We start from the raw sequence: 24,777 nt of genomic DNA, 5'->3' as shown, positions 1-24,777 counted from the left end.
GTGGACCGGTGAAGTGTGATCTCCTGCTGGTCGTTCCTCTCATGACCCGACCAGTCTGCCTCTCTGCTTCGGTACCGTCATGCCAGCTCTCTGGGTCTGACTCACCCTACAGCACATGGCATCTGATGCCTTTACACCCGCCCACTCACACTTCCTCTTCTTGTTTCCCATGCTCCCTGTGCCTTCTCCTCTCTCCTGCGATGCTCCAGTGCTTTGTGATTTAGATTTTTTACCAAACTCGAGCGCCCTTTGCCGAGATTCCTCCTCTGACATTTACTTTATGTCCTCATTGTCTAGTTAATGGACTGTCTTGGTGGTTTTACATGTTTTAGCCCATTAACTTCAAGTCTTTTTGCACATAGCATTAGTGCCGAGTATATCAAGGATTTGGACATCAACATAAAAATGAAGGTGTGCTTTTTAATGGTGGTCGGGTGGGGTAGTTGAAGGATAAAGTTAACTGGACAAAACGCACTTTTGTGGAAATGTGAGAAGGATTGTTGTAACCAGCATTCATCTGTACCTTTTTTAGAGTTACTGTACGATAAAATAAAGTTATTTTTTGTGTTATTTTGGTTATTAGTTCTCAAAACAGACCTTAACTGTTGATCTGTTGAGACTTTGATTGTGAGAAACAGGTCGAATGTTTTGTCTTTTATTTGCTTTCTTGGTGGTACAAACATAGATCTCTCTGTAAAGACAGCGGTGCTGCAGTTACTTATGTCCACGTCCACGTTGTGTTCTTGTCTTGCTCTTGTTGTTGAGATACAGTTGAGCAGGTCCAGTGTCCTCAGGCTGTTGGGAGGTATGGGGTTTTATGGGAGGCTGTAAGCTGTTGGAGGTGCAGTCTTGATTCATGAGTTGGTCCAGAAGCTGTTGAGAAATTCATCAGCCTTGTGCCCAGTGCTCTTAACCCTCGGGGTTATTACTATCTCTGCTACATGGACTAATGCTGCAATCCATCGCAATCAGAACTCGCAACAAAACGACCTCTGACACGGAAAAGTGCGACGGAACGGTCATCCAAGTCGGAGACGAAAGATCCACGAAGCCCGACATAAACACAGATGACATCACAGCAATGAACAATTACCTTTTATGTCTTCATCATTTTACTTCATGTCGTGTTTGTGTTGTGAAACGTGCTGCGACAGCAACTTTGTCGTCTCCATTTTCACTTCCATTCAGTCGATTTATGCTTGATGGAAGTCTGTGCGAGCGTGAGGAGGACGGAGCCGACTCCTCCCGTCTTCTTTTAACTGCCCTAATCTGTTAAATCAGCCGCCGTAGTTTGTTGTGAAGCTCACAGACTTGCCGTACATCGTCCGTTTGCAGATACACTGGGAGGTATTTAGATTGGGAGTCGGGAATAGCGACTTCCGACTTCTGTCTGTGTTGGAGCTTATCTGTAACTATGTTAGAAGGTGTAGAAAAAGAAGCTAAAGTTGTACATGAATGTATTTATAGTATTTTTGTGCAGATATGTCCTGGTGTCAAAGACGGAGGATGTCAGAGGACAGATCTTGAAGCCCTTTGAGGAAAATGTGTGTTTCTGATTTTGTTGCCTTCTCCTTCCTGAACAGATGTTAAGTTTTTCTAGATAAACGTGTTTATTGACCTCAAACTAAGGTAATGGAAAAAATGGAAGACATATTCAGCTATCGTATCGTCTCAGACAAAGAAAAATGTCAAAGGACTCGCAGGCTTATTTCTGCAACATTTACTCAAGAAACAAAAGCAGATAAAGGAAAAGATTATGTTTACTGTTTCACCAAAAGGTCAGTGCAGAATGCTTAAAAAAGTCTCTTACAAAAGATAATAGTGGAGTGAATTTCTTTATATTAATGTGTATGAAAGTCTTCAAACTTAAATCCATCTAAACTTTGTCCCGGGGGTCGATGTCATGCTGCAAGTTTACAAAGTGATCTTTAGACTGAAACCAAAGGTGCTGATGAAGAGCCGACCAGGCTGAAACATCCGGGGCTGAAATACAGCCGTCTGTCAGCCAGCTGCCATTAATTTCACTTTCTTCTTTCAGACACATCTCTCTTCATAATGGTTCGTTCATTACCTCCAATAGGTGTTGCAGATTTATGCCTTGGCTTGGCCTGAGCTTAGGCTGCACTTCTTTGCCAAGATGACAGCTGGTAATACTTTAATATATAGACACGTAGGCATCGTCATTATTCAGCAGAATTAAAGGCTATTATTTTTTTCTCCCCTCGCACCCACAGATACCCCAGCTGTCCATCCGTACATGTGGACATAATCGCTGACTCTGGCTGTGTCCGAGATCGCTCCCTCGTTCCCTCGTTCATTAGTTCAAACACAGAAACGCTCTGTAGGGTCCTGTCAGGTACTCTTAAATCATCTCTGTGCACCACCTTTACTTTGTTAGTTTATAAGGTTGGTTACTAAGTGTCCCATTATCTCTGCATGTCTGCTTATATACAAACAACTTATATTAATGTTCAGTCAAAGTTTATGTGCTTGAAATATTGGTGTAATGTTATCGTACGTGGGAACTTAAATACGTTGCATAGGGAGAATGTCTTTGATTTGAAGTACAGGGATGATGCTAACTAACATGCTGACTTTTATAAGGTATTATGTTTGTTTGCCATCTGCCTGCTTTTATTACAAATGTAATGTTTTGTTTCCGAGGTGTGCCGAGGTATGAATGTTGACGAGTATCATACGGTCGACATTTACTTAACCCAGAATTTAACTTTTGTTTCATCCAATTAAAGGTCATTGAAACTGATGATAGTAATTGTTTGATTCTGTGAAACTGTTTTACGAGAAGATTATCGCACCGTGAAAATGTCTGACCTGTGCAGCCCGACTGAAGATAGAGACGAGTCTTTCCTTCATTTTCAGCACTGACCTGAAGTCTTACTCTGGGTCCTCGCAGACGTGTGTGTGTTAGTGTGAGTCTGGATGGGAGGGTGACGTCCTCGTTTGAAACCCTGCAGGCTGCTCTTCAGATGAAATGGCACACAAGTGACTGCCTCCGAGCTCACATGCCAGTCAAACTCTGCAGTCAGACCTGAGAACGGGGAGAGAGGGAAGAAATGGATGAGGGGAATAAGTCTGGAGGTGTGGAGGAGGAGGAGGTGGAGGAGGTGGAGGAGGCGTGAGGGGAACTGATGGAATTGGAGCTACAGTAGCTGAGCCACTGCCTCTGATTGCAGCTCCTGATAAAGAAAAGTATCAGATAGGCAATCAGAGTTGTGGCCTGAGAGGATTTGAAATTTTTTGGTGGACTATGGATTGGTCCACCTGTTTATCTGTTCGCCTATCTTTGAGAGGGCAGATAGGATTCTGACAGAGCTCGGGAGAATGATACGAACGATAGGAACACAAGTGCGAGGCTAAAAACAGAGCTGTAGGCTGAAACTAACAGGGGTTAGTCAAGCAAACACACACGGGAGGCGGCCGAGCCAGGAGTGATCGATTACTGTTTAACCCAAGAAGGGTAAAAATAAAAAAGTTTAAAAAAATAAACTCTATCACAATTTCCCAGAGCCCAAGGTGAAGTCTTCAAATAAAAATAATAATTAACAGTGATGTCACGATTTTGATTCAAAATATAAAAACGATGGAAACAAGCTTTCAATTTCAACAGAACAGAAACTGTCAAAGATCCTTTATTGGTTTGCTTGGGAAGATGGTTTACTCGGGACAGATTTGAGCAACAGTCTGAAATCTAAAAATACTCAGTTTTGGAAGCCAATACTCACATTAATTAGCTAAAACCGTGATCAATCATAGTGGTGGGTCACGATTTTGATTCTAATCACTGAATTCAAAGACTTAACATTGTCAAAGATCCTTTATTGATTTGCTTGGGAAGATGGTTTACTCGGGACAGATTTGAGAAACCGAACGTTGTAACGAACTGAATCCTGACCCCGCTACTCAGGAACAACTGATTAATCAACTGTTTAGGCAACTAATTAAAGTTAACTAGCACAGCAGAATACAGCCTCAATAATTACCATAACCTGGAGTAAAAACATGTCGTACTCAGAGAAAATAGTTTAAAAGTTCGGAGTATCTCAGAGGTAGGAAGGTACAGCACCTATAAATCAAACCTTACTCGCGACGAGCTCTGACATTTACGGGATCATTCGCGGCGGGTGACATTTTACTGTAATTGTGTTGGTTTCACAGCATTAGCCTGCTCTTGTTATTGGATAGTAAAGGAAGGTCCTCACTTTAAGCCTTATTTAACAAAAGTTTGCTTCCTGACATCCCTTTGAGTGATACTTACAGGGAGATTTTCTTTGCCGAACCTTTAATGAGTAAGAATATTTTCGATTTAATCAACTCTTGTCTTGTGTCCCTTCCTGCAGAGCATGTTCACTCTCCTGTTGGGTCCTTTCACCTTCTTCAGCGCCCAGAAGACCAAATATCTTCAGATTCTCACCTCACTCATGCGCTGGATTGGTAAGAATAAAATATTCCTATAATACTTCCTGTTTAGTATTCAGTTCATCGTCCAACATGGGCTCTGTCTTTGCCTTTCACTGTTCTCAGTTTGCTCTGTTTGGTTTCCTCGCCCTCTTTTTCTGCCTCCTCTTTTTCCACCAACATATATTTCCATTTTCTCGGTGTCTCCCCCCATTTCTTTCATCTCTCCCTCCCCCGCCTGTGTGGTTGCCGTGCTCAGGTCCGTCCATCATGGTTCGGTCCTGCTCTGTGTCTTTGATTCCCATCTCCTCTCATTCCTCAGCCTGACAGCCCTGACAGCCCGTCCCAAGCTTGATTGGACCGTCACTCACAGGGCGACGGGTGAAAATAAACCGCCCGTCCTGGGTCCGCGCTTAAAATCACAACACCACTGAATCATGGCGCTCCCGCCACCCCCGCACAGCCGCACGCTAGCTCGCATAAACAACACACAAACACAGCAGCATCCACACACTGTCCACTGTCTGCAGGGCTAAATAACACGGGTGGTTCAGCTGCACCTTTCACTCCTCTTCATCTGTCTTCAGCCTCCTCTGGCAGCCTGAGGAATTTGATTGGTGTTGTCTCGTTTGCAGGGCTCTTTACAACGATGGCTAATGGTTCAAAATGGCTGCAGTGGAAACTCTGTGTTCCCCTCTTGTATCTGACAGATCCAACAGCCACTAAAATTAGATTTTGAGTCTCAAAGAAATCTCAAAGAAAATCACAATCAAGTTGATATTTGAGGAGAGGCAAACAAAAGCCGTCTTAGTCTGAGTCGCCAGGTTTTAAACGCCTCGATGAATGTCGGTCATGTTCTCAAAGGCAAAGCAGAAAACATGCAGAGAGCAGACAACCGTCATCTTCTGCACATTTCCTCAAAGACAGTTTGAGCTGTAGATTGTTGGAAGTGTTTCTGGATGAGCTGCTCGAGGACAAGAGAAATTACTACACTGTTGTCTCCTTTCAGATGTACGCATGTGTGGGCTGTTTTGGGTTTTTTTGGACAGCTGCAAGGTGTTTGCCGTGATGTGAAGCGGTGTTCTGCTCTCAAAAGCACTTTAACGCTCTGTAGCAAGCGGCTGCCTGTATCCTCGAAAACTCCCCTGTTTACATGTGGATCACAAACTGTGCTTATAAATCAAATGTTAGACAGTCTGCTCCACTCTAGATCTGCCTTTGTAGTGTCAGACTCTCCCCTGCAGGCTGGAGAGGTGGCGGTGAAAGATTTATGGTTTGCTTTTTCACTGAAAACGCTGGTTTGGACATGACTGATGAATTCAAGCTGATCACAGGCGCTGTTCTCTAACACCAATGCCATCACTGCTATCACTGCATATACAAGTACATTTTTTTTTAAAGGAGAGCTTTTATGCTCATTTCCAGCTCTCAGGGCTAAACTAGAGTAGTTCTGCATTATTCACAGTTGAATAAATTCATTATTTATCTTATACTGGCCCTGTTCTGCAGCCCCTGAGCTGACCCTCTGTCTGAAATACTGTTTCAGCTTGTATTTCTTTAAGGCCTCCCGCCCTAAAAGCCCACTGTCTTCTGATTTGTCAAACTTTATGAAGCCTGCCAGAGGTCAGCACCCACGGATCAGACAGTGACATGAGCGCCACCTAGCATCATATTAGGTAGCTGACTATGCTTGGACTCTGAGAGATGTTCTACACCTCTTGTACGGGATCTTTTGACGGCCTGGAGGAGGAAGTTTTTATGCCCAGTGTGGGGGAAGTCGAGCTAATAGGACCACTAACTGCATGGCTAACTGAGCTAACTTTTTAACAGCAGCTAACATTACAATTTTTAGCAGTTAGCAGTAGAGGTGGGTGACAAAATCAAGGTTTAAGGGCCCAGGGGACACAGCAGGGAGAGTCGGCTAACTGGACTGCTAACTGTATGGCTAACTGAGCTAACAGCCGCTAAAAATAAATTTTCAGTAAACTCTGGCGTGAAGAAAATAACCGTGCCGAGTCTATTTTACCTAAAAAAAAAAAAAAGATTACCACCACTAGTAAGCAGTTAATTTTAGCAATAAGCAAATCTATCTATCAATCAGGAAAGTAAATAACTGAGTTCACACAGGGCAGCTGGGTGACACCAGCTGGAAAACCAGAAAGTATTTTCTCTATCAAAAATCCTCCAGATTAGAGTCGGGACCTGCTCGTAAATTTGGTACGAATACATGGGTTGGCTCGCCCTGTACCTCATGTGCTGTGCATGAAGCAAATGACTAATAAACAAGTAAACAACCAAATGACATCAGATCATGAAAGTAGAACAAAAAGGCCTGAAACTTAATGTTTTACTCTGCTTTATATAAATGACAGAAAACAAGGAGCTTTTGAAATATACCTCATTTATCAGCTCAGCTCAGTTGTTTTTGAGTCCCTGGATCTTTGGATATATTTTATTTAGAAGCACTGACACTGAAAACTCTGCAGACATACGACCCCACCTGCCCTCCTGACCATTACTCACCACTCCCCGGCTACACCTGCAGTCACCTGTGCTGCCCTGCGAGGCGACGTGGTGTGCTGGATGTCAGGGTTAGCAGCTGGCTGGTGTGTTGGGGCCCTACCTCCTGCCCCTCGGCTCTTGCCTTGTCACCATCGTTGCCACTCAACTGTAGTCACCTTCTCGTCCAGCGAGCCCTGTTTTGTTTTTTCTTTACCTCAAACATGAGTGATGGTGTGACTGCCTGCTGCTGTGCTGCCTGTAACATGCTGTGATTTTCAATGGAGTGACCATTAGCTCGGGTCAGTGTGACACCGCTTGTACAACCCAGAAATCCCGGCTGCAGTAATTTAGTCTTTTTTATTTTTTTCCAGCCGTGCCGCTTAATTGTTCCTTAATTAAAATGGAAAGTGGTGCAAAGGGCAGCGTCAGGGCTCAGGCCATCTGCTAACATTTTAGTTGGTCAACATCTTACTACAGTTATCATCACCCAACGGGTAATTGCCTGAAGGTGTCACCTCTGATATCTGAGACTCTAGAGATCAGTTGTTTACCAGCTCTGTTCTGACATGTTCAAAATAAAACAGATGAAGACGAGGAGCATGCTACGGTTCAGGGCAATCAAAGCAGGGCTGCAACTAACCACTTTTTACATCCCGGCTTAATCTGCCGAATGTTGTTTAATCTATAAAATGTAAAAAAAAAAAGCTGAGACCAAAGTGAAATCTTCAAATTACTTCTTTTGTCCAACCACTAGTGTGAAACCCAAAGACTCTTCATTTACTGTCAGAAATGACAAAGAAAAGCTGCAAATGTTTCATGTTTTTACCTAAAAATGACTGAAAAAATGCAGTTTATATACTGGGAGTAATTACTTCAGTCAAGTATCCATTAAAAATGACGACACTAACTAATTCAATATGAAAAACAACTTTTTGTCCAATCACAAGTACATTCAAGAAGCATTCATACCTCGCCAACGCTGCTTAATCCCTTCAGATGTCTTCTTTTGTCCAAAACCCTACGACTCACAAAGAAAAGCAGCGAATCCTCACATTGAAGAAGCTGGAACCAGAAAATGTTTGATTATTTTGCTGGAAAAAAGGCTGGAATGATGAACTGTTTATCAAAGTAGTTGGCAATTAATTTTCTATCGATCGTTGCAGCTTTAAATCAATTTAAAGTAACTTAATTGTAACTGATTGGACTACAGAAGCTTCTTCTTATTTTTTATTATCAAGTTTGATTTGACAAAAAACACAATCATAGTGACTCATAGTAACCTTTGTTGCAACTGTCCACTTCTTGTTTCCTGTCATTGCTCTCTTTAATAAAGGCATAAAATATGGCTTCTAAAATACATCAAAGAATAAATCAATAGATAAAGAGAAACTTGCCATGTGAGCCATAAGACTCAAACACCGTCCACTTCAACCAGCCATCATTCATTTCCTCTTTTGAATTTTCAAGAGCTTGTTAACCTTTCCAGTCAATCATTTCAGTGATGTATCATAACGAGCCAAAACTTTGTATATCTAAGATGTGAATGGAGCTGCATATAACGCACGTCATTACTCACTGCAGCACATTAACTTTAACCTTTAGGATAAAGCATTGTTTGCAAGGGGGGTGCAGCATTGAAATAGGTCGAAACGAGGAGCCGTCATGCACAAATTAGCAATAACGATTTATGTTAGCTAGCTAGTTAGTAAGCTGCCAAGACATTAGCAAACTAGTAGCGATTGTTTTATGCTTGTTGCTATGAAGAGCAGCAGCCGGGCAGCCAGGAGGGACTACAACAGCCGAAGAAGTCGGCTTGTTTACCAGGGAAACTACAAATCACAATCCACAGTATGAGCACCATCGCTTAACACCAGAGGAGGAAGAGAAAATGGGAAGCTACCGAGCGGACCGATCACAGTGATTGGTCTTAACACTTCACCCTCAGCCTCTGTCCCAACAACAATTGGCACAACCTAACCTCACTCTCGTAAACAAGCTCAGAAGAGATACGACAGAAAGAAAATGAAGGACACCAGATAGAAATCTTTAACTCTCCTCTGAAGTAAATGTGACAGTTGCTCTCGGGGAAGCACAGGATCCATATGTCACTCACTCAACAGTTAATATAGACAGTAACCCCTCCGAGGCTCCATACAGCTCTCCGTCCAATCCCCGGAGAGACGGACCGCAGTGATTAATACTCGTTTACTGAGCGAGGAGGCTGTTAACTTATTCCCTTCCTCTCATACCACTCAATATCAATTAGAGGAGCTCTCTGCTGCTGTCAGAGTTGAGCAGGGTGGTCTCCTGGAGAGCTGATAACGATCCGTGCTGCTTTCATCGGGCAGGCAGCAGGAAATGAAGAGGCTGACTCCAACAGGTGGAAACAGTATTTGCTTTTCCACGCACTTATCGACTTAATGTAATCGTTAACTCCATTTCACATCTCCTTTGTATTTATATTGTCTGCTGCAGTGTTGGTTTGGGTTAACTTTTCATAAATGTGGCTTGTTTTCAGTGTTTCCCCTCTTTGGATTGTAGCAGTGCAGAGAGAGAAGTCGGAGTCGTGTTGGTTTGATGGGTCATAAACAGGATTTTCCCCAGCAGGCCGGGGTCTTGACGTCAAAGAGTATTTTTCTGTTGATCAGTGTAAAAAATACACTTTAAATCCTCTTTACTTCCATTTTATACAACAATAAAGCATGAAAACTATCAAGGGGACTGAATAATTTTTGCAGGCGCTGAACTTAAAAGTATCGTTTATATAAAAAGCAAAAAACTTTATTTCCCCGTTTATATTTTATTCGAGAGCACTCAAACATTTAACAGTCAGATAATATTTTTTTTATCATCGAGACTTCAAAGTAACCGACCTGAGTGTGATAAACCGAATATTTATGTGAAACATAGTAAACGGCACCATTTTTCCTCCTCTGCAGCAAGAAAACACAACTGTTAGTTAAAGAGTCGTATCTTCAGTGATCCGTTGGCCTCGCCATCCATCTAATGCTCTTAGTTTACTACAACACCGTATACGGAGGTAAGAGAGCGCCCGCGGGGATGTTCACAGCTGCCCGCTGCCATTTGAAACGGGTGAGGGAGGGAGATATTGTTTTTCTGAAGGTCAGGGGGACTCTGGTGGCCGGTTGAGTGGAAAGTTCAGTTTGTCCAGAGCGTGCGGCTCACAGGGGAGCAGGTGAAATATGAGCAGCTCTTAATGAACCGAACAGCAGAAACACAGTTCAGAGGTCCAGAGAAATTACACTTAAGGGGGGGGGGGAGCCTCATCATTCCTGTTCTGTCAGTCTGTGACGCTCCTGTTGTCAAGCAAGGACTAAACCATCACACTTTCTGTTGAGCGTAACTAAACAGGAGCCGCTCTGCCGCTGCCCTCCACCCCGGCTCAGCATCGATGTTTCTTTGCGTAATGAGAGGTTTGACTTCCTGCTGAGACGAGTTCCAGCGTGATTAGAGGAATGTTTGGTCAATGTCTGCTTTGGTTGGGGAACACGATCAATCGGATCTATACCCAGTAACTAAGCTTTTAATTATGGTCAGTGACCTCTGAGTCGTGTTTATCTCAGAGGTGCCTTCATTCCATTAAAAGACTGTGACTCCAGGGAGGAATTAAAGCTGTGGCCTCGAGCATTTGTTTTTAAGAGAAGCTATTTGCTCGTACTTGCCTCTAACTTGGCTTTAACCCCGTGCAAATGTCTCGGGCAGAGACAAAAACTAACACCTGATATTTCGTCTCCCCTCTGTGTGTTATTGCCTCATTCACTAACAAGTGTGGCCTTTTAAATGCTTTATTTAAAGGTGCAATCTGTATCAAAAAGTAGCTAAAATTAGTTTTGACATTACGTGGAAGACATCTATGTACTGTGCTGCAGACATGTCTATTGAAGTTAGCGTGCTAACCAGCTCGCACTCAAGAGGTGATAGTCTTATAACAACACTCAGATAGACTGCTAGCTACACAGTTAGCTGAGCTTACTAGCCGAGTATAAATCCGACAGGTGGCTAGTTCTTATATATCGATAGTAAATTGTTTATTTGTTGGGATGAACAGATGATTTCTGTTATTTATCACCCATCTTGTGCCAGTGAAACAAAGAAATCTTCATCATAAAAACAATAACTGAACTGTTTTTAAAGAAATTCAGCTCTTCATTCATATTTTGAAAGAGCACAAATGCCTCATCAAACCCTCCTCGCATGAAAAGTCTTCTTTTTTTAGCTGCTCTACAACTACCTTGAATGAATGTGCCAGCAAAAATGGATGTGACACAACAGATAAACATCAGTGAATGACATCTTATTTGCCGACAGCAGTCAACACGGCAACTACCAGGTGATACTGATGTATTATGCCCAACCAACAGTCTTTCTAATGAGGAGCCGCTCCAACGTTTCATAAAAGATGCCGATGATGACACCGTGACTTTTTCTTTTCCTGGCCTAAGCGACTGTCATGTCATGTACCCACATCCTCCTCGCTCTCATGTCCTGATGTCAGATGAAAAACAAACAGATAGTAAACCGCAAAGGGGCGTGTTGATCGAGATGTTGTTGTCATAGAGACAAAAGGCAGCTTTTCAGTTTACAGTGACATAACACAGACAAGCAGGAAACATTTAAAGAGAAGTTTTTCTTAATAAATTACCCAAACACTGAATAAGTTGTCAGACCTTTTGTACATTCATTTTCAGTCAATTGATCAATTGTTCGAGCACTAGATATTTTAGTTTTACCCAAGAACAAGACGATTCTTTAAAGTTTTTTCATCATGACACTTAAATGCGCATCGATCTCTGACTCTTGTTGCCCCTCAATCAAAACCACAACAGCTGGCTTTAATGCGTCATTATCTTGAATAAAATCACATATTTCTCAGGGTGTGAACAACACAAGTCATTTCAGACATTTTAATGTGGAAATATTGCATATTAAATCTTTTTTATAAACAGAGCAACAATAAAAATACTGTTGTATCAACCTCATCTATTCAGTGGATCTCAAACGAGAGGAGGACGTACGATTGAATAAATATCATGAAGCACAATCGTACCTTTTTTTATCCTGAAGGAGTGAATTGTTCGATTGTTCCCCGTCTTGCATCGTACAGAGACGAGATGGTGGATAACGTACTGAAATCTCAGCGCTCCGGCTCAGTGAGTGGGCTAATTGATGTTTTCACGAAGCTGTTGGATGGTGTCGTGGAGTTTTGGCTGGCTCATCCCTGTGAACCGGAGCTGCAGTATGGAGTGCTAAACAGTGGACCAACTGCTGTGCCGCTCTGTGCTGTGTTTACTGATAGCTCTATCTGAGATCACACAACTTGTTACGAGGCAAGGCAGCCTCTTATCACCCAGTCGCCCACCAAACGCAGCGGCGGAGGGCCCCCGCGAGCGCCGGCCGTGATGCGTTTGAAGTGATCGCGCTCTACCGCAGTTTAAAAATCCTGAGACCTTGGTGAGAGCTGGGCTAAGGGCCAGGGCTACTAATTGCTGAAGAGATTATCCAAGGAGTGCTCAAGGAGTGTCTTTCTTAATTAATGATGGGATGATTGCTGTGCTCTAAACCCACCGGAGGGGGAGATGTTTAAACTGGCAAACAAGGTGAGAAAACAGTCGTGCAGCATCACCGCAACCTTACGTTGTGTTTGAAATGCCGTCACATGAAAGCACAGCTGAGGAAGTCCTTGACCTTCTCGCTATCATCAATGAATTGCTCACGTTTAAGTGTCCCAAGTCATTCCCCTCCGAGGAGCCAGACCCCCCAACTTGCAGCTTTCTCGTGCTCCGTCGCACTTGAGATTGATCACCTCTCACCTCCTACCATTTTCTCCTCATTAATTGAGTCCAGGAATCCCATCTCCTCTGAGATAACCGCTGAAGGATCCTTCTCCGTGCTCACTCAATGACTCCTTGGAGCTTTGAGAGTGTGTGCCAGCCTTGGCTTAACAGCAACAGCTTTGTTTGCTACCAGTGAGAATACGGCTGTACGAGCCTCCTCTGGAGGGTTGTTAAGTTGAAGCATTCCTCACAAGGTCGTTGCCATCCCCATCTAGGTAGAATAAATCACAGGCTGCAAGATGGACGGCCGCTAGTTATGTTGACGTGATATGTGGCTGTTTGACACCTGCTCAATTTACTCAGTTCCTGTTGTCGCGTGTCAAACGTACTGGGGAGTGTTGCCGGGACCCGGCGTGTCAATTTGAAAGTGCACGTAATCACCAGATCCTGACAGACATCTGCAGAGGTGACCGGCTCGTCCCATCAGAACGGATGAGGTTTGGGTGGGTGACATACGAATGTGTGAGATGAGACTTCATCAGCGAGTCAGTGACAACTTTTAAAGGGGCTTTATCATCCTGTCAATGCATAATAAGAAGGGAGACTATAAAGAAAGGCACATCTAATAATGGCTGTAAGAAGAGTTGATAAGTTTAGATTAAAACAGAGTCAGGCTGACGTATATTTCATTTGTACGTGTTACAGGTTTCAATGTACGTCAGCATCTCCCTGTTTCCCCCGACAGAGAGCCGATGGGAGGTATGGGATAAGTTTACAATATTGAAGATAAGATAATGAAAACAACTTTTATGACTTTTGAAGCCTAAATGAAATCACCGAAAGTAAAAATCTAAAGCCATATGATATGCGACTTCAACGCCAAAGGAGCGTATATGCCCGTCCTAGAGCCTACAACAGCCAACGAGTGATCCTGTAGACCCACTCTCTCTTCTTTGTCCTCCCTCCTGAGCCATTTACACGCCAGCCTCCAGATGATTAATGCATCATGTAGCCAATGAGATTTCAAATCCAGTAATATATAGTTTATGTACGTTTTTTAAAGCCCTAAATTGAAAATTATGTAAGTTTATGTAGTTTTTTGCTCTTTGACTAGGCTGTTTTTCCACCTCAGCACTTGTTTTTAACTATTTCATATGCACAGAGTTGGTGTAAATAAGGAAACAAATAACTTAAATAAGTTTTTCCCCCTGTTACTCTGAGGAAGGGCTATTTTGAGGTCATATAATAGTACAGATTAACCAAAAACCCGTTGACTTTGAGACGAGGGTATTGGACGCTCAGAAATGCAAACTTATTTCTGGGTTTTAAGACTCATTGCTGCGAAACTCTTTTCATCTTTAGATTCAGGGTTTCCCTTAATTAATTTATGTCTCATTAAACAGTGATCAAAGCTCAAGATGGCTCCTTCAAATTGTTTTAGTCCATCCAACAGTCCCAAAGATCATCAATTTACAATAACATATAAGAGACGAGCAGGAAATCCTCATTTTCCATCTAGATAGCATTTTCCCCTCGACTGAGGCCTGGCATTATGAGAGGGGAGGCTGTAAAGTAAGGGCAGGTGATAATAGCTGAGAGAAGAGATGACGAGTTCATTTTGTACGTGCTGCTGGTTTCAATATACGTTGTGATAATCACTGAATAATGCGTCTGAATGTCTCTTACATCAGTGACCTGGGAGGCCGTGGTGAGTTTACCATGTAAATAAAGAACCAGACTCTGTTTCCTCGGTCCTTCAAAGCCGATTCGCTCTTATTTCAGTTGAGATTCATCGCTGTAGATGAGCGCGATAAGATTGTCACGGGCCGACGTGATTCGCCCGCCTCATGTGGGCGCGATGCGGCCGAGAGTCGGTGACAAATGAGCACATTATGAAACGCTTCATTCTCGTGGCTTTGTTCCTGGTTGTTCAGCTCCTCTCTACCATCTGATTGACTTTCAATTTCTTTGAGAAATAAGGGGTTAGTTCCTGCGTCTTAAGTAAGATAAATGAGATCTCTGCCGCCGATTAGCATAAACCTTCGAGAACTGTGGGGCAGGAAGAAAAAAAAAGAAACGTTATGCTTTAGATTTTGCAATTTGGACGGATTCGGTAAATTATTTAGTTAATAACCTTCATCTACATTTAACTGGGAGCGGACCAGTACGACCAGCCGCTCTGTCCTCTCCTGCAGCATCTTAATCTTGGCTTGACTTGCAGGAAGGTGCTTGTGTTAGTGGCCAACCACCCTGAGGCACTCTTAATTAAAAGCCCCATGCTTGTTTCCTTCCTGCGAGCGTTGGTGTCAGAGAGGAGAAAAGCTTCCCTTTCTCCCGGCAGACAGGTGGTTCACACACATAGCTCACATTACAGACAGGAAGGTGGGAAGAAGACGAGAGTTTTGAAGGAGAAAGAAGACGGGAGGAGCAAAGGGAGCAGGCAGATGGGAAGTAGTGACGGCTCTGTCACACATTTAAGATGTTGTTTTGGGGACAGAGAAGTGGAGAGTAATGCAGGAAGGAAGTGTCTCAAACATGGCAGACGATCGGAGACTGTTGTGGCCTCAAATAACACTGAAATAATCCTCAGACTTCCTATAAAGCTGCGAGCATTAGTCGGATAATTGAGGTGTTGATCGACGAGAAAATTAACACTTAATTTGATGATAATTTCAGTGAAGCTTTTTCTGGTTTCAGCTTCTCAAGTGAGAGAATTTGCTGCTTTTATTTGTCTCATATATGACAGTAAATTAGATATAGAAAAAAGAAATGGCTCGATGCAAAACAATGTAGACAAATATTTGTGTTGAGTGCTTTTGAAAAACAGGACTTCAGAAACCACAAGCACTCCAGATATAAGAAGGAAATATTAAAAAGCCTTTACTACAGTGGCTAAATCCTTAAAAAAGCCACCAGGTCGTCATAAGAATACAAATAAGCCTCATTTCCTTCTTGAGACATTTTCTTATATGTGCAGAGCCTGTAAAATATATTTTATTGATTATATAGTCAGATATTATCTGTATTAATCTAAAAAAAACAAACTTACTAGAAGAATTAACTCTTGAACATAAGTCAGAACGACCTGAAATGACAGATCGTCTGTAAATATCTCACAACATGCCATGTTAATGCGTTATGGTGCCACAGAGACGCCTTGGCCTTCAAATCACATTCTTACATGCAAAAATGACCATTCCCACCAAAATCATGGCTCGTATCTTAATCATATCCGTCAAAATCCTCCAAATCAGATTTTTCTTTCACATCGTTCAGCCCTGGCCCCGGTAATTGGCAGATAAATCGATAATGAAAATAATCCTTCGTTGCAGCCGAACATCTTTGCGTCCTCGTCCTTGAAAGTTGGTCCGTTGCCCGGCTAGCTGACCTCTCTACTTCAGGGTCGGAGTGCGAGGAGGATTGCAACTCTCAGAGCTTTCCCCCTGAGCCACAGATTACATTGGACGTGAGCCAAAGATGCATTAAATATTGAACACTTGTGCAACAGGTTTACAGACTGTGGACTGATGTGTGTAGTGTAATGAAAGTGTGAAACAAAGGAGAGGATTTATTTCTCTGTTGCAGTTCAGATCATCTTTCCTCGATTTATGTCCCACAGAAAACAAACAAAGGACGACGGCGACTTGCATAATTTATTGTTATCATCCGAATGCCGTCATCCGTTTTCCTTGTGGATGAACACAACCTGGATTGGATTCTCCTTTAAAGGCAGCAGATACTGGAACAAACTGATGAAGCGATACTTTGGTTTTCTGCGATGAGGAATTTCCTCCAGATAACGTGAATAGCTCAATATGTCGCTCTAAAAAGATTTCAGGTCCTGTTTTGTTAAACTGAGCAAGATCGATTGTGGCTCACCCTGAACGCAAGAAACAAACTCTCCAGTAGACGATACGTTACATTGAACAGACGTGTCTTGTAGATTAGTCATGAAAAATAAGAACCAAGCGAGTTTCCCTTTTGTTCATCTGCTTGATTTAACATTGTCGGTCCTGCGATGTGATGCTGAAATGATTATATTGATGTGTTATCGACGCTTCCTTCTTCCAGATAAAGGATAAAGATGGGGTTGTTTTTCGACATATTCATTAATTTCTCTCACTTTTTTAACAGCTGTGTTGGGTTTTTGCCAGTTATTTTCAGTGCCAAATTATCCCCCAAAAGAGTCTAACAAGGCTTATGTTGTTTAACCCAAATCACATCAAATCAACTTTATTTATAGAGCCCAAAATCACAATCACATTGCCTCAGTGGGCTTTAAAATCTGTCGAGTGAGGATAAACTTGCCATACTGAGAAAAAAAAAGATGGAAGAAACGTCAGGAAGAGCCACAGAGGAGGGATCCCTCTCCCAGGACAAAACAACACAATCACTGTTGTATAATATACAACACTCTTGATATTCTGTCTCTATAACGTACCCTCTAGTAGTTCCACTTCGACTTCTCCTTATAATATTGATATAAAACAAAAGTGGTAGTCGTCGTAATCGTGCTATTATTTCTTTATTAATCCCGCTCAGACACTTCCCCTCTTTTCTGCACACTCACCTCCGTCCTGAGCGTCTCTGATAGTTTCTCCTTCCCTTTTGTACCGTCCGTCCCCGATAATTGGAATGAATTTTATCCTCCTGACATACATTAAAGTGCCACTGCAGGAGCGCACAGCTACAGCTGATTAATCGAGCTTGTTTGAAACTTCCCCTCCACCCCGTTAAAGCTTTTTAACCTTTCCTAGAAACAGAAACTATTCTCGGACCTGCTGAGCTGCCCCTCTTTCAGTGTTTCCATCAAAGGTCCGTCTCCTCGCGGGGAGTACAGAAGCGTACGATATACAATCATTTCTGCATATGTGTGGCAAATTATGGTCCGAGTGGCACTTCCTAAATGTCACCCTGTGTTTAAAGGACAGCATGATGATGAAAGTTCAGGAGCTGGCTGCAGGGCTATGACTAACTCCTGGTGTCACGGGCTGATTGAGTGTGCGTTGAGGTGAGAGGGCTTTACCGGAGCCACGCGACTGTCAGCCCCGTAACAGGACTGCACGCCGCGCTCGGAGCTCTCCTTTAGTCACGCTCACGCTGGTCGCCAGACAGGCACCTCCAGGAATCAATTGGAGATGCGATGCGAACGGCAGGAGGTGGAGACACACGGAGAGGCTTCTCTATCTTCGCCTGGTTACAGTGACTTTACGTCAGGCTGTGAAATGTTTCCTAGTTGGGTTTTAATGCCTGACGTTTGTGGGACAAACAGCTGGAAGGCAGAATGAACTCAAAAAGTCCAGATATTTGTGTCAGAACAGACTCTGAAATGTAAAAAGTCTCCCTCTGAAGCTCACGTCATATTAAATTTAATTTAAGAGTCAGTAGGATTTGTCCCAGCTGTTCCTGAACGCACCACAGAGATAGCTGATTGTTGAGTCTCATTCCTAGCTGCCTGTTTTTGATGTGAACTTTAAGTTTCCTAATTCCTCCTCCTCTGTTGTCTCTTCGCAGCGTTCACCATGATGATCATCTTGGCTCTTATCCGCATCGGTAAAGGTACCGGCGAGGGCACCCCGCCGGTCGCCACCCTCTCCGGGGTGCCCAACCTGTTCGGCGTGTGCGTCTACTCCTTCATGTGTCAACACTCCCTTCCCTCCCTGGTGACGCCCATCTCCGACAAGAAGCGCGTCGGCACCCTGGTGTTCGCCGACTACGTCCTGATCCTCGGCTTCTACGTCCTGCTCTCCTTCACCGCCATCTTCTGCTTCAAGAGCTCGCTGCTGCACGACATGTACACGCTGAACTTCACGGACAACTGCGACGTGTTGAATATCCCGTTCCTGCGCTACTTCCTGGGCCTGTTTCCAGTTTTCACCATCAGCACCAACTTCCCCATCATCGCCGTCACACTTCGCAACAACTGGAAGACCCTGTTCCACCGGGACGGGGGCACCTACCCGTGGGTGGTGGACCGCGTCGTGTTTCCTCTCATCACCCTGGTGCCCCCCGTCGTGGTGGCCTTCTGCACCCACAACTTGGAGTCCCTGGTGGGGATCACGGGAGCCTACGCTGGCACAGGGATCCAGTACATTGTCCCCGCCTGCCTTGTGTACTACGCTAGGCGCCATCTGGAGCCCGTGGTGGGCAGGGATGCCGTCAACAAGCACCGGTCTCCTTTCCGCCACGCCTTCTGGGTGTGGTTTGTTTTGGTGTGGGCCGGGTCCTGCCTCATGTTTGTCACAGCCAACATCATCCTGACTGACACCAAGAAATGAGACCTCGCTGTCTCAGAACAAATCTCTCTCTGTGTGGCCAGTCTCTTTGTTCCTGTACACGAGGCCTTACTTGCTGCTGGTTGGACAGTGTGCCTTTTAAATGGGACTTTTGTTGCATATATTAAATGTAATTAAGAGTAATTTATCAAATTTGTTAAAAGGGACCAAATGTCGAGTGTTTTTGTTCCATCGATCAAAGCTGGGACGGTGCATGACAACAATGAAAGGGAACCTAAAAGGATCATTTATTAAATGGGTGTTTTGTCAACACACAGCTCAGTCTGAGGTTTTCACAGGAGTTTGCACTCACACAACTTTTTAAAAACAGATCTTTAGGCTTCAGACAAACTAGTTCATAAGAAAAGTCGTACAAACTGCACAAAGTTGACTTGCTTGTGGGATTGTTGGTTGTGCAAAGTTACAAAAATTGTCGAAAGTTTGATGTTGGAAAGGGGGTGCCGGGATGTTTGATGATCCGACCCTCTCAAGCAGACTTACGCCTTGAAGGGGGAATCTGTATAATTCAACCTGGACCATATCTTCCCATGTTTTTGTAATAAGGATGATGTAATCCTTGGCGGGCAATTGCGCACCATCAAGTGTCAGATTTATGAGAGGGATTCCTCCAGAGATGGACCTTTTTTAAAGAGTAAAATCCTTTTTATTTAGCCAGAAACCGCAGCTGTCGCTCTCACCAGACTCCATTTGCAAAAGGAGTGATTTTATTGTTGTGAAACGAACTTCATACAAACTTAAACTCACTAAAAACATCCTGGTTTGTCTTTCCACTGTTTAAACAATCAGCTTCTCTGGTTTGATTAAAATCAAAGTCCGTGATTCGCTGCGTTCGATGGAGAATATCAGGAGGGCGAACATCAGAGGAGCAGCCGGGGAACTCAGCCAGAATATTTTCACATAACGGTGGATTAAGGATTTATTTTGAGCAAATCAATGGAGTTGTTGATTTTTGGAACAGTGGAAAAACAAACCAAGATGGTTTTTATGAGTTTGATTCATTTTTCTGTTGCCAGCAAACAGCTGCTCAGCAAATCCACCAGACTCCATTTGCAGAAACAGTCATTTTTTTGTAGTAAAATGCAGTGTATTGGACTTTATTTGACCAGACCTTTAGAGTAGGTGATTGTTGGAACAGTAGCGAGAATAAACGAGATGGGTTTTATTGAGTTTTTATCGTTATTGTTTGACCAGAAGCAGCAGAACTATCGCCAAATCCACCAGACTCCATTTGCAAAAACAGGGATTTTATTGTCGTAAAACACACTTCATTCAAACTCACTCAGAAACATCCTGAATCATCTTTCCACTATTAAAACAATCAGCATCTCTGGTTTGGTTGAAATAAATCCAGAACAACAGACACATAACGTCGTGGATTCAGGATTTATTTCAACCAAATCACCAGAATTGGTGATTGTTGTCACAGCTGAAAAATAAGATGACTTTGGTGAGTTTGGTGAACGTAGCGTGTTTTATGACGATAAAATTACCATTTCTGCAAATGGAGTCTGGTGGCTTTTTCGAGCCTGTTTCCGATAAACCAAAAGGATCTTACATCATCATTACATCATCATCAAAAAGGTCTATCTCTTTTGGGATAATTTCCAAAATGTTGTCACACTTAAAACAACAATGTGACCCTGAGCTGCGGCGGTCCAATCTCAAACTTTCTGTCTGTATTCGACACAGAAACATGGTCCAGGTTCAAACACACCGAAGTTCCCTTTAAGACTTCTGTGTGTTGCCCATCTTATAGTTGTTTATTTCAGTTATCCTCATTCAAATCTCACACTGACGAACAGGAGGGGTGTGAAGATGCTGACGAATGTTCAAATATAAATATACTAAAGCCGAGCAGCGACAAGAAAAAAGAGCCTGTCACCTCCAGACTCGCGCTTCTGTTGCTAAACTGCTCGGCGTCTCCACAGCTCAATAATGAAATCGGAAACAGAAACCAACAGGAACGAATCGCGGATGATCAGTCTTTCATGTCTGACGCGTATCCATTCCTCAGCGGCGGCTGCCTCCGATCTCCTCGTCCCCCCTCGTGAACGATGAAGCTGGGTGTAGTGACAGATCTGCTGACAGATAGGCCTCCAGGAAGAGCTCCGTCTCTGTTTGTCGCCAGGCTCTCCAGCTGTAGTTCACACACGGGGCATGTCTCCCGTCTTTTACTGCTCAGCACCCATTCACGACTCTGTCAGCCTCGCACTGTATCCATCACACGGGCCCGGCACCTGACAGGATGATGCTGATCCGCAGAGTTTCGGGCTCCGCGTACAGCGTTCAGAAAGTGAAGGGAAGAGTGAGTCGAGTGTGTCTGCAGAGCTTCACACGCTCCCCGCTGCACTGTAGCTCAGAGATGCTGCTTTCACCGACACTTGGCAGCTTCCTCTCCGAGCTGATCGACTTCATTATCACCCTTAATCTTCTGCCTGTCTCATTTTTGTGTTGTATAGTTTCACAAGTCGTTTTCATCGGCGACATCGGGGGTTGGTTCAGCTCAGGAACACAAAGAAAAGGCAGAAAGTAGTTTTCCTCTTCCTCGTCTGGTCCGTCGATCATCCAGAGGTTTTTGTTTTTTGGAAAGGAAATGTTGCTGCTGGAAAAACCACAAACGAAAAACTTCAGCTCTCGACTGGAGGGAGAAAATCTGCGAGACGGATCTTCTCCAAACCTGGACAAATAAAACTAATTAGACCACGAGAGGTTTTTTTGTTTTTGTTTGTTTGTTTAGTGTCAAATGAAACTTCAGGCTTTAGTGTTTGAGCCTCACCGAGCTTTAAGATGCCGCAGTGAAGGAGACTGAAGCTGATTGATTCATGATATCTCCACAGATGACTTAAACACACAGCAGCTTGTCACCTGCTGCTCTTTATTTTTTTAATTTTCTTTTAGTACGGCTGCAACTAAGTTAACATCTCTGTCGATTATTTTCTTGGTTTGGTTTTTAAAATGTCAAAATGAAAAGAGGAAAGACACCAGAAAATATTCACCTTTAACAAGCTGGAATCAGAGAAAATCAGTTTTTTTTGCTTAAAAAGTTCCTCAAACTTCAGATGTCACGATAATCGCGATAACTATTAAAAAAATTAAATACTGATGTTGTGTGAATGATCCAGCGAAGATGTTTGGTCACTTTATGTTATTGAATATGGTTTCGGACTCGCTGCACCTCCCTGAACTCTAAACACAGTGAACAAAGTGAAAGATTTGATTGTGTAATTTAATAGTTGACGACTAATCGATTGATCGCCGCAGCTCTAGGACAGAAACGTTTCACACTGTGGAATGAAAAAGTGTTGAATCCAAAGTCCAGCGATGGTGAAAAATGTTTCTGAAAAACTGTTCGTGTTACGTAGGAAATAGTGAATATGCTGCGTTCACGTGCTCCTCCGACGGTCGGAGGTTGTTCTTCCGACGTCGTGTGCGTCGTGTCGAGATGTGAGAGCAACATGAATATAAACACTTTACAATCAACCGAATGTTCAGAGTTTCTGCTCCGACTTGAAGAGCGTTCGTCTGAATTTCCCCACTCTGAAATACGTTTTTCTTCTTTTTATGCAGAGATTCAGTTTTAAACTTAATGTGCATTTAACAGCAGGTCACCGGAGCAACAGTGTGGATTTAAAATGGGAGATTTCTGTTGTACAAGTGCAATAACACAGTCAAGTGTCCGGATGATGAAAATAACTGATTCAGAGAAAGAAGCACACCTCCATCTTGTCCTTGATCGTCTTTTCTTGCACACCTTGTTCACATCATCGGGGGATTTCGGTTCTTGAATGTTGTGAGATGATGAAAAATGTTTATTTGACTTGTTTACTTTTTCAGCAACATATTCAAAGCACAAACATCTTGTTTTTCTCTGTTCGTATCTTCTGAAAGCGTCGATAATCAGAGCCAACATGTAGGCGGACAGGTTTTCTGTTTGACGTCTCAAACAAAAAGAGTGTCCTCCAGAGATTTAGTTGTATTAAACTAAGATTTAGAAATCAGAGCAGCTGAGGGTGAGATATCATATCTTCCCCTCAGCTCAGATATGTTGGCTATTTATCACAGTCTGTCCGTTAAATGTCTAAATTGATGCCGTTTCCTGCGACGCGACTTGTTTTCACACGTTTGTATTTAAGTGCTTCGGCAGTCGAGGTCAATTAAAATGCAAACCGAGTATCGGGCGTACGGTAGTTCACTGAGTTGTGCAGCTTTCTCATCAGCTGCTGTGATGCAGTTTAAATTGAAAGCTAATGTGCTGTGACTCGACTGTTTTTAAGGAACTGCGACTGTGAGATTTTCTGCTCGTGCGTCATTGTAGCACCAGAGTCCTGCTGGAGGTCGAAGAGCTGCTTCTGTTTCACCGCTCGATCTCCTGACTTTGTATCCGAGTGTTCAGCGGCACCAACTCTGGACTCGACAGATTCCCGAAGGTCTTTCAGCAGTTAGCGATCTCCGGCGGTTGTCGGGTCTCTCTTCTGTTTATCTTTAATAATAACTGTTGGCATTGAACCTTTCTGCAAGCCGTAGATTTGTGAAATTTTTACGCCATGTATCATGTTGAAATTTAGCTTTTTTTAAGTTTTAATTTTTTATTTTATGTTGTTATCGTGCTGTTGTTGAGTTCTGGTTAGGTTTAGGCACAAAAGTCTACTTGGTGTGAGTTAGGAAAAGATCGTGTTTTGGCCTAAAATACCTGGTGGCCTTTCCTCAAAGACAGCTACAAAAGTCCTGCTGTCTCATTAAAAGTATTTGGTTTTGTTGCTCCAGAGACGGCTGCAGAGTTTAGAAATGGACGAGGTAACAGTCCCCGCTTTGCACAAACACACAAAACATCTTCATTATACGTCATTTTCATGTTTACGCTCCCACGTCTGGTTTTCTCCTCCTCACCTTGAAGCGGAGCATGAAGTGAAACTCTTTAATCTTGCTGTAGAGATGTTTTTAAGTCAAAGACGAGGCTGTACACGGTGTTTGTGTTTGTCCGTGTGAGTGAATGATGTTTAACGTGTTCGTGATGAATCTTGTGCCTTTTTTTTTTACGGGCTCATCAAACTCATGAACGTCTCGACATCGTCTGCATGTCCGACTTTTTATTTAACTGACAATCTGTTTCGTTGTCTTGTTTCTCTTAATTGTTTTTAATTTTTATTCTTTTTTTGTTGTTTTCTGTTTTATTTCTCGTCATGTTTGTGGTTTTGTTTACAATGATTTGCTCAGCCTGGTTTATCTGGATGTTTTACTGCTTTAATTGATGTTTTGTTGGATTTTTTTAATGATTCACAAAGAATAAAAGCTTTATGTTAATCTGAACGTCCTGAAGGTTTTCTTGCCACCCGAGTCTCCTCATTAATAACTTTTAATAACCGGCTTCAGACATTTAAAATCCACAACTCAACATTTCCTTTATGATATTTAATTGCATTTCCTGGCGAGACTAAAGGTCTGTGGACGTCTGGCTCTGTTCTTCCTGGTCTGGACCGGTTATTTCTAATAATGGGAACACAATGATATTTTAGACAATAGTGTTCTTCTGATACATGGTTTGACGAAGGCTCTTTTCCTGTGTCATAAAGAAATGTTTCCCCAGTTTTGTGCCGGGGGAACCTGACTGAGCCCTGCAGCAGGTTCAACATCTAACGTCCAGGTGTCCACATACTTCTTTTTGCATTCAGTGGTGCAGTATACGTCTTGTGTTATTGTGAAAACATTGCAAAAATTGGGTTTTAGTCGACAGCGTTCTTAGCTTAGCTTCCTCGTCTACTCGGCCAACG

The 24,777-nt window shown here is 43.0% G+C and overlaps 1 protein-coding gene across 3 annotated transcripts in view; it reads left to right on the top strand.

Annotated features, from left to right (window-relative positions):
- tmem104 (transmembrane protein 104) overlaps positions 1–24,316 on the top strand; it is a 63,530-nt gene extending 39,214 nt beyond the window's left edge. For all 3 annotated transcript variants that reach the window (XM_084371963.1, XM_084371964.1, XM_084371962.1), the window contains exons 9-10: positions 4,359–4,452; positions 18,228–24,316. In XM_084371963.1, coding sequence (XP_084228089.1) covers positions 4,359–4,452; positions 18,228–18,991 — 858 coding nt within the window. In that variant the 3' untranslated portion in view covers positions 18,992–24,316. The remainder of the gene's footprint in view (positions 1–4,358; positions 4,453–18,227) is intronic.
- Positions 24,317–24,777: the final 461 nt, after the last annotated feature.

Source organism: Pagrus pagrus, assembly GCF_965226575.1.
Source record: "Pagrus pagrus genome assembly, chromosome: 13".
NCBI lineage: Eukaryota > Metazoa > Chordata > Actinopteri > Spariformes > Sparidae > Pagrus > Pagrus pagrus.
This window is presented reverse-complemented; position numbering and strand designations above follow the sequence as displayed.